We start from the raw sequence: 11,040 nt of genomic DNA, 5'->3' as shown, positions 1-11,040 counted from the left end.
TTAGAAATCATAAAATAACACCTAAAACGTGAAATGAAAAATGATACAAGTTCAGTTTCAACAAACGTAATATATGTGTACATTATTGGATATTAAGATTTATGAAGGCTTTTTGGCCCTAAATAACGATTTTCATATTTTAACCAGGCCTTATATCTATATATACGAACATTTAACATGGAAAGAACCTTTATGACGAGTATAGGAATAGGAAAATATATACAACTTAGCTAATTTACAACGTACGTATATGTTATCATTGTGCATGATTAATTACAAGCTTACTCAAAAGGAACTACAAAAATCATGAGAAGTGTTCATTCGTTACAAAAATCTGAAAATGTGTTTCTTGAAAGCTATTTCAATGATTAAATTGAAATTAAATTGAGATTTAAGGTACTCATTCTGTGTATAAACTACTATGCACTTGTATTTTTAAGGTTATTTATGGTATTCTACAATAAGACTTTCCTGTATTCTGATCATCTGATAAGCTGTGGTCACATTTTTTCTGACTCCAAGTTTTAACAGTATTATGGTTCAAGATTTGATCTGAACCTCCTCTAAGGGTTTACAGTATTATTGTTCAAGATTTCATCTGTCTCTCAAATGTTGTAATGTATTATGGTAGCATGAAGATTTTGCATATCTTTACAAAGAACAAGTTTATGTGACTTACTTATTCTGTGTACAATAAAGAAAATCTCTCTACGTGTCTCAATATTACAATGAGTACCAGCTTGATACACAAAATCTTTTTCGTTTTTTTTTCCTTTTTGGTCTTGTCGTCCAAACTGTGATCGAACCAATATTATAATATATAGACTGGATGATAGGCAAACCTACTATTTGCTTTACAGTTGCTTCATATGGGCAAAGGCAATACCGTATCTTTTTCCAAATTATATTACGTGCATTTTACGTGCTTTAGGTTTTCAAGCTGTGAGACATGTTGAGAAAAGCTTTTTGTTATTTGAAAACGCTAATTTATTCCGACACATGTTTAGCAATAGGCAAGTGTTTTATATTACTACAGTATAACTATAAATACAGAACCAAACGAGGCATTGCGCCAATTTTACACGGTTTCAGTTTTGACCTGCCTAACTATGATTGTGTAAGCATTTAGAATGCACATCTCGTTTAAAACTTAAAACATTTCGTTCATTTCAAATATTTTGCTTGTGTATGGAAAGAGTTTGTTCATGTAAGGATAGTTGGTTGCAATTATTTACATTAATTGGTCAATGAATGGATAGATCCTAACTATGACCTTTCTTTTACAAAAAATAACCACATTTATTGGCATGTGCTCTTCTGTTACCAAATAGGTTATAATGAAATTCTTATTGTATCCACTTATCTGATCATAAGAATTAGACAGGCCAGGAATCTAAGCATTAACAACTAATGCAAAGTTTGCTGTCACGTGATTAGTGTATATAGAAAATCAGAAAGTAAATGTGCACTCTGCCATTAAAAGAAGGTAGCAAAACGGAATACAATACGACAGAGTTGTTAGTATATAACATTGACTATGTTTGAGCGGGTTGACTACAAGCAAAGAGATATGTTTCATTGAACTTAAGCATTACATGACAGTCACTTTCATATTTTGCCGTGTATGGTTGTATTTAAGTTTTTTATTTTACTTGTTTAAATGCATGTTGGTCCATGCGTCATGTAGAAATATATGCAAAATACCACTTAAACGTACTTGTCTTTCAAGTTCCGCTTCGAGTTGTTTCATTTTATCCTGTATTTCTCTGTTTTCCTTCAGTTTGGTTTCTTTCTTGGATTTCTGAATAAATTATTTTAATTGGTAATACTTATTTGAAACTATTTAGTAAACATTTTACAAAATGAAAAATAACATGAACGAAAATATAGTTTTTAAAGATTTGTATCGAAAGTTTAGTCGAAATTTTATTATTCGTTATATAATATGACCTTCAATGAATACAAACAATTTTAAAAAGATTTATATATGGGGAAAACATTCCAAATTTAAAAGGAAATTATTTTCAACATTATTTTCTAAATGAAAGAACACATGACTGCATATGCTTACTTCATCAGCTATCTCCATTTTTAATGTTTTGTTTTCTACCTCCAAATATTCTATTTTCTGCTTTAATTCTAATAGCTCATTAGGCTCAAGTGCGGATATCATTACCTATAAAGGAGAATAAAATTGTCAATTTCAGGTTTACTTTCATGTCCAGCTGTTTTCACTAAAACTATATAGACTGGCCCCAATGATATTTAAAATTGCTTAAAAAATTGATCAGTTAATTATAAATACAATGTATGACAAGTTGAATGATTGTCCAAATTAAAATGTCTGCGTCATTTATAATATTGACAGAAATGTTCTAACCTCCACCTGTGACAGCAATGAAGAAATCAGTTCCTTTGAAGACGACACGTCCTTGCTTTTGATGTTTGTAGGCAGATCTCTGTCACTTTCGCTGTCATTCAACATACTTTTTATAATTTCCAGAACGTTTTTCACAAGAAGCTTATATTCGAAGTTTTCATAGTCGGCATTATCATGCTGCATCTACAACAAAATTAGTTATGAATTCTAATACTAAAGACTTGTTAAGCTATAACAGATTAATCAAAAGTTCTTTGCTTGCCCAATATCTAAGTCTTGTTTAGCAACTGTCGATCTGCATTATAAAGCTGTTATTTACATTGAAAATAACCAATAACCTTTAGCTGTTTACCTTTTATGAACATTGATAAGCAATTCAATTTCAAATGATGAGAGGTGTTATTTCAAACTTTTTTAATATTTTATTTCAATTAGATAAAACAATAAATGTACCTTTTCTATATCCTCCAAACCATATGAACACGACTGGCAATTATTTTGCCAATGACGCAAAAGAGCCAACAATTGATCAATCAACACTTCCAGGCCTTCTTTTGAAATGAGCAGGTCTTTTGCATATACAAATTTGTCTATGTTTTCCAAAACCTTTAAAGAATACTGAATTATTCAATAATAAGCCTGTAATGCAAACTTCAAACTATTAAAATTTGCCACTCTTTGAAAAGAAATCTATAAACTGTTTTACAAAATGCAAGATATCAACGGGTTTAATTTAACATATAATATGTATTTATATGTGTTTGTGATGACATAATGTTAATTTATTTCAAATAACACAATCGACTCAATGAAACTAACGAACCATTAAAATTATATATGAAAGACCTAAAATCACATGTGTCCCTGCACTGTGGACTTTTTTATATTGCGAGAAGTTTACATGTTATACTTTTTGATGATTGGATTTCTATCAAATTCAGTTATTTCATATATTGTCAATAAAGTCATTTTCTCAATCGTCAGAAAAATAATCTTTCGGAAGCATAAATCGTAACAAAATTACAAAAATTGCAGACTCGGTTTGATTGCGTTTGTACATGAGGGATAATAAATTAGTGTAACATCTCTCACGCCCCGTAACACCGGCTTGAGCGGTACTCATTTCTCAAAACTAAATGGTGCTGGTCCCAATGATCCCGAAGGACCGGACTCTAAGACTTTTACCTGACTATAAATTCTCTCAGAATCTTTGAATGCAAACATCCTGCAATTTTTCATAAGTTTAATTAATGTTTTAGCATCCAGCTCTGGGCCATGTAGTTTTAAGTCCTGCATTTTTACACAAATGAAACAATTAGCCAAATCCCAGATAAAGTTAAAGCCGTTGTCAGTGTTAGAAAAATTCTCTTGCGTCTCTTGTAATGAACTTTCCACATCTTGCTCAACAGGTATATCTCCCGTGACATAAGAAAGTTTTCTTAACCTGGCGTATAGCAAATCACACGTTTCGTGACCACAACCAAGAGTGCTTGCAAAGTCTGGTTTCGTGCCATGGTGATTTATACATTTGATAAGTTTGCCAAGTTGATCTTTCTCTGTATCCGGGAGTCTAACAATGAAATGTTTCCACTGTTTCTCTATCAAGTCGCGAAATGATTTCCTTGCTGTATTTAGAGCATGAACTCCTTGTACTAAGTTCTGAAAACCTGGCTCATACAAGAACTCGTTTAAAGACTTACATCTAGAATATAAAAAGAAAGAATACATAATATATTTTTGTTCTCTGTGGTTCAAGGAATATCCAGAAACCGATTAAAATTAACATAAAAGATAATTTTATTGAATTCGTGGAAAATATTTGAAAATTATGGTTTGGACGTTTGTTTGAGACTGCAATACTTCTAAATTCTGTAATTCAGATTTTGGCCATATAATCACTGGTAATTTCGATATAATTGCAGACAAAAGAATTCGTAACTTATTCTTGAAAGGACCTAAATACAGAATTCCTTCTGAAATTGATTTTAATGCTTGTCGTGGTCAGATTGCTGAATCTATAGAGGATTTTTCGGTCAAATGGTGTCGCCGTGAAAATGCGGATAGTAATGCTCTAGTTACATGGAAACGTAACATCTTTAAAATTATTGATTCACGTATTAATTTTTATCGTGGAAATGAACATCTTTTGCCACCTAAAACAAGACTTACTTTAAGACATCTGAAGAAAGATATTCTAGCTTTTCATTCAAAATTTGTTTTGGTGCCAGCGGACAAGGCGGCTAATAATATTATAATTGTATGACGAATCCATTACATTAACGTTTTGCATAAGGAACTAAATAGTACTAATGCGTATTCTAAAACCTCTGCCTCCGAAAAAGACATTGTAAACAATCATATTACTAATATTTCAAATCTTAAAGTACAAATTAATGAAAAAGAACTTAAACTTCCTATTATGTATTGGATTCCTAAATTACATAAAAAACCTTACAAAGCTAGATTCATTGCTAATTCTACATCTTGCACTACAAGTAAACTTTCTATTTTAATGACGTCTTGTTTGACTGCCATTAAAACACATGTAATTAGATATTGTGATAAAGTCTATGAAAACACAGGCAAACATCTCTTTTGGTCAATTAAAAATTCTGGTGAAATCTTGGATAAATTCAAAATTAAGAACTTTCAAGCTTCAACTGTCAGTACATACGATTTTTCTACACTTTATACAACTTTGCCACATAAATTAATCAATGATAAACTAATTTCCCTAATTCAGAAAACTTTTGCAAGGGAAAAAGTTACCTTTCTAGCATGTAATTCTAACAAAGCTTTTTTTACTAACGGTATTGTAAAACATTATACTATGTGGACCTGTGACGAAGTTTGTAGAGCACTCTCTTTTCTTTTAGACAACATTTATGTTAGGTTTGGTAATACCCTATTTAAACAGATCATAGGAATTTCTATGGGTACTAATTGTGCACCCCTGGTCGCCGATTTGTTTTTGTACTGCTATGAAAGAGACTTTATGTTGAGTCTCTCTGAAGATAAACAACAAGATGTTATAGTCGCATTTAATAATACTTCCAGATACCTTAATGATATTTCTAATTTAGATAATCCTTATTTTGATCAAATGGCGTATGACATTTATCCGCATGAACTACAACTTAATAAAACGAACTCTTCAAATTTTAGTACATCTTTTTTGGATCTTCATATTACTATCAACAACAATTCTATTCACACGAAAATCTATGATAAAAGAGATGACTTTGACTTTTGTATAGTTAATTATCCACATTTAGATGGAGACGTACCCCATGCAACATCTTACGGGGTTTATGTTTCCCAGTTAATTAGATTCGCTAGAGCTTGTAGCAACGTAAAGGATTTCAACGAGCGGAATATTTTTATTACCAGCAAGCTTCTAAAACAGGGCTACCGCTATCATAAATTACGGAAATATTTTACTAAATTTTACAATCGTAACTTTGATTTAATTTCCAAATTCAATAGTGATTTAAAAACTCTTCTGCGACAAGGGATTAGCCAGCCTGGTTTTTATGGCGATGTGATTTACAAACTTCGTAAGATTTTGGGTCATGGTAATTTTTCTGCTGTTTTTACTAAAATCATTAAACGTTTTATTAAAAGAGGTTATGACCCTACTATTTTAAGACATACTGCATGTTTAGTGTTCAACCCTTTTACAGTTTGACACTACGCTTTCCTCTTTTGATTGCATCTGACGGACCAAGTGGGAGACTCTATGATGGATAGTTCGTAAAGCCCTTTGGGACTGAATTGTCTTAATGTTCGTCTTCTGCCTTGCTTCGTCGGGCCCTTGTAGGTGATTTTTCTTGTTGCTCTGTCTTCCTTTAGGACATTGAGTACTTTTGTTATGGTCATTGGGTTTACTTTTATATGTTTCTACATGATCATTTTAGTGTTTTACTTATTTAACCTTTTGTAACCATGACAACTGTTAGAATTTCACTTGGCGGGGATTCATTTTATTTACACTGTCTCGTTTATAGGAACATGGTGGGGCTAAGAGCGAGGTTTGGTGCACCATTAACCGGTTTAAACTCCCCAGCAGTCATTATTATGCTGCTGACCGTTCCAAGGCGGCGCCCCACTGTGTTCCTCAGATGTATGTCTTATGTTGTTTCGTACTGTTTTGGTGACACTTTTGCTTGTGTCCCTTGTTGTTTTCTCGTCTACGGTAAGTATCTTCCCCATTGCCTCTAGTTTTTATTTCTTTGATTACTCCCCACCCCCTCCCCCCCGGTCTCCTGTCCCCTTCCCCTTTGTGGGCCTATTTTTATTTTCTTTGAATTCCTAATCAGTTACAAATTAATTATCATTTAATGATCAACCTGTCCGTGCTCTGTCTTTGCCCTGTCCTGTTTTTGTTTGGGGTCCCCCTGGGCTCCTTGCCATTGGTTCTTGTTGCTGGGTCATGTGGGGGTTGCGTTCATTGAACGCCGCCTTTCCTTGTTGATCTTGTTTATCATATTTTATGTTTTTATTTAACTTAGGAGAGGTTAAATGGAGAATATTACTTTAATCAATGCACTAAATGATAATTGCATATATACCTGAAGGCCAGCATCCCGAGTATGTCGCGTAAGCAACCAATAAAACGCATTTATAGCATCTAAATTCATTTTCTATTAATATTTCAAATAAACAAAGATATAATCGATAAGGAGATATTGAAAAATTCCTTTTAATGATAATGAATTTTTTTCCTGGTGTGTTTTACTTAAACATTTTGAAGCGTGTTTTTGCAAGGTGTATTGTTTATCTTTTTGTTACTTTGTTACTTGCCTACGCGTGGGTGATTAAATCGAATTTCCATGTTCTTCCTTAAATTTTCTTTTACATTAATCATCAGAAAATAAAATAAAAATAGTTATTAATTATCGTTGACAAAACATATCCCAAACCTCCTAAGCATTGCAAAGGTTCTTCAGTATCTATAGAAAAATATTTTTATACAAATTCATATATACACTTTGATCTTTATTTTACATTTCGGTCAAATTTGGCTGGAATTAAACAGATAAATACCCAACCGCTTTTGTGTAATAGTATCTGAAAATAAAGGACCTAATCTCAAACCTCTTCAAGTATCTCAAGTATCTCCACATTGTTACTGTTTAGCTAATGAAGAATTTGCCACCTGACTATAATATGACATCTTAGCACACTATAGGATGCTAAGAACTACTTCATGGTTTTTCGTATAAAATATTCATTTTCACATTAAATTTTGTTTATGGTTTATTTACAGCACTTGTAAACAGGTTGATGACACCATAGGCACATCTAGTGAAAAATAAACAGCTCTTGAATAAAAGGTTAGAGGAGTTGTACTGAGACGATATATTGTAATATTGTTATCACTTGTTATAACACGTATTTCCAAATGGCTGATAACATAACTTGAAAATAAAGATATTAAAACAGAATCTAGCAACGGATTGCAATACAGGTTGTTTCAACAAAATTTATAAAACAGATCGAGAAAGTAACGTGCATTATGATAAATTGTGAGTAGAAGTAGCAAGTTTTAAATTGAATATGCAGTAAATATTTTCTTACCTGTTGCCATCCATTGTTGTTTTTAAAACATATTTTTTTTAAATAATCACTCGATAATATCAATATTTTAGAGGTACGTTGATCGCAAATATAGAGCTTCACTCATTTATACGCGTTGGTTTCAATAAACTAATAAATACTGCCAACGGCAATTTCACATTCAAATTAGGGATCCAGTACGTTTCCTGATTTAATGGTGCCTTATTCAGAACATGTTAATGCTCTTGTTTTTTATGTAACGTGTCCTATAATCTTAGCTTTTTATTATCATACATCCGCTGCTCTCTACTGCACAAAATAAATACACTTTCTTAAATAATCGACGTATACGGCACTCGTTTTTTTCATCGCTTAAACATATCTTTTAACAAAACTATAAAGGCGTGCAATACACCGTCTCTAAGCAAACATTGATATTGATCGTAGCGTAAACAACTGTATGATATGATTCATCGTTTTCTTTAAAATCAATTTAACTCTTGATATTTCACATAACATTTTTAATTCCTACTATATGATATTGCCAGGACATTGATATTTCTTTTTATTTCTTCAAAGGATTATTGCTAAACAAACAAAAGTAGAACAACGCAAAGGATAACGTAAGACAACTTTTTGTTTCGTTTTTTAGATAGGTTTAAAGAAAACTTGTTTTAAAAAACAAATTTTGGTAGTTTTACAAATGGGTTTTATGTTGGACTACTACGGTGTCCTGTAAGGGCCATCACGAGACACACGTAACTCGAAACATTGACAAGACGATGAAAAAAGTTGAATGTTGATGTTGCTCATCAAAGACGCCTTAAAATGGTGTGAAAGTCACAGATAAGTATAGGATATCGACCGAGTACGAGGTCTTTCTGTTTAGGAAAGACCTGGTCATGAATTTCATGTGATACCGAGGGCGCGTAGCGCTCGAGGTGTTTCATGAAATTCGTGGCTAGGTCTTTCCTAAACAGACAGGACGATGGACGAGGTCGATATCCAGCTTACACACCGTAAAACCTAATTGGCTTGAGCAATTGCTGATCCGGAGCATTTGATGTAATTCACAAATATCATTTTTAACACAACGCATATACAGGTAACCTTTATCAACACTCTCCTTAAATACAATATAATTATAAATGTATTTTGCAATAAACGTTGCTTTTCTCTTTGAAATAATAATCACAAAGCTTAATGTGCAATTTGTGAATAATAAAGTGAATAGGTCTGTAATGGAAGGTATATTAAAGAATGAATTGGGATACTGGAAGAATTGCTAAAGCCTAGGTCACAAATAAGAAAATGCCGCCGGGCGGCGTCTGTTTCTCCAAAAAATCGCAATATCGGCCGGCGTCCGTCCGGCGGCAGTGACTATCGGACGGCAGCAGCTGAAAATTTTGCTCATCGGGCGGGCGCCTTCGAGTTTTAAGTAATACTTAAAAGCTAACGGCGGCCGGACGATAATTTTTGGGGTCACTGAGTATAAATATCATCGAGCGGACATCGTTCGGTCGCCGGGCGGCGACCGGGCGATGATTTTTTTGATCGGGCGATTTTTTGTTCTACTAAAACAGCGTCCGATTTAAAAGGCGTCCGGGCGGACATCGGCCGGGCCCCGCCCGGTGCCTGAATAGAGCTAAGTAGTCAAACGATTATCGCCCGGTACCCGGACGATTCATGTACCAGGGCTGGGAATAAAAACTGCGTCGTATCCTACAAAATGTAAACAAACCCCGCCATCTTGGAGCGAAAAATGTATGTTTTTGTTTATAACTCTTTTTGTTGGAAATGACTGAAAACAAGATATATGTATTAACACGCTACACTATTTTCCGCTTCGTTCGGTATATGTTGCTTGCACAACTATTTTGTAAAACAAAAGTTATAGCGAACTTGCAACTCGAAGCGGGGCAGAATTTTTATGAAAATGTGTGGATACGACGCAGTTCATATTGCTTTATCTATCGTTTTGCCTTCAAATCAATTATATATTCGTTTTCAGAGTTCACCATAAACGTCAAAACATAATTTTGCATCATTTACTTAACTTTCATTTAAAACAGATGTTTATTTTCCAAGAAAATAATGGTTTTTACGAAATGATACGACGCAGTTGAAAATAAAATATGATACGACGCAGTTGTATTTTCATTGCAGGCTGAATATGGGTTAAACTATTTAAATTATGTGCTAGGTATGCCAATAACGTCCTACAACATTTCTTGTTTACAACTTAAGTCAAAAGCAGAGGTCACTCATTGGTTTCATAAAAATGGAAATGTAATACAATTTTATTAAGGCTGCATTTTTCGGTCGCATTTTAGTACTAATCATAAGCATCTACAAATTCCGAAAAGCTGTATCAAATGCAATATACATTGAAACACGTGATCGCACATCCATATGACAACGTGTTCTACTGTTGCCTTAGCATGCTTATAAACTTGTTCACGTGAGTTCGAAATGGGAGTGATTACTATTTTTGATACAAAATTCAATATTCCAGTGTAACCTCCACTGGACCCTGTATTAATCAGGAATGACTTTTTTCTTAAAAAAAGAGAAAAAATTACAAATTTTGAAAAGGTCTCTCGCTATCGGGAATGCGCAAATTGCATGCCTACCGTTGTTACTTGTAATGAGCAATAATTTCCGTCAATTCCGTTATTACTTATGTCTTTTACGTGCCAATTTTATTGTATTCATTTTCTTAATAATCGACGAGGACAGATGAGCTTTATTATTTGAAACTGAACATTAATTTTTTTAAATTATATTATAAATGGTTAAGCTACAATATATTTTTGCAAGTAGGTTATGCGTTCCGTTTAGTCATTTTATGTTCAGCGCCGCGGAACTTTACCCCTGCGTTTCTTTATCGCCGATGAGGAAAGGTCTACGGAATGTATTTTTTTCTATATTTGCACTTAAGTATCATTCTTCTCCATCAAAAAACTTTTCAAAATCGAGTTACATATGATACAGCTACAAATTATTTTGTAAAAAAGGTGTCCGTTTTGCAAAGGTATTTTACGCAATGCACCGATAAATTTGATACAGATATAGGCAGACATGATCTTTCATCAGTATTG

General features: G+C 33.2%; 1 protein-coding gene across 1 annotated transcript; it reads right to left on the bottom strand.

The window, feature by feature from the left end:
- Positions 1–8,341, bottom strand: LOC132720599 (uncharacterized). The gene is made up of 6 exons (XM_060704757.1): positions 7,961–8,341; positions 3,566–4,082; positions 2,834–2,986; positions 2,381–2,563; positions 2,072–2,176; positions 1–1,801 (listed from the first exon to the last, which is right to left on the bottom strand). The coding sequence occupies exons 1-6, from the start codon at positions 7,972–7,974 to the stop codon at positions 1,649–1,651; spliced, it is 1,125 nt and encodes a 374-aa protein (XP_060560740.1). The 5' UTR covers positions 7,975–8,341; the 3' UTR covers positions 1–1,648.
- Between the last annotated feature and the right edge of the window lie 2,699 nt (positions 8,342–11,040).

The sequence above is a fragment of the Ruditapes philippinarum genome, unplaced genomic scaffold (assembly GCF_026571515.1).
Source record: "Ruditapes philippinarum isolate M1 unplaced genomic scaffold, ASM2657151v2 ctg6099_1_1_1_1, whole genome shotgun sequence".
NCBI classification, from domain to species: domain Eukaryota; kingdom Metazoa; phylum Mollusca; class Bivalvia; order Venerida; family Veneridae; genus Ruditapes; species Ruditapes philippinarum.
This window is presented reverse-complemented; position numbering and strand designations above follow the sequence as displayed.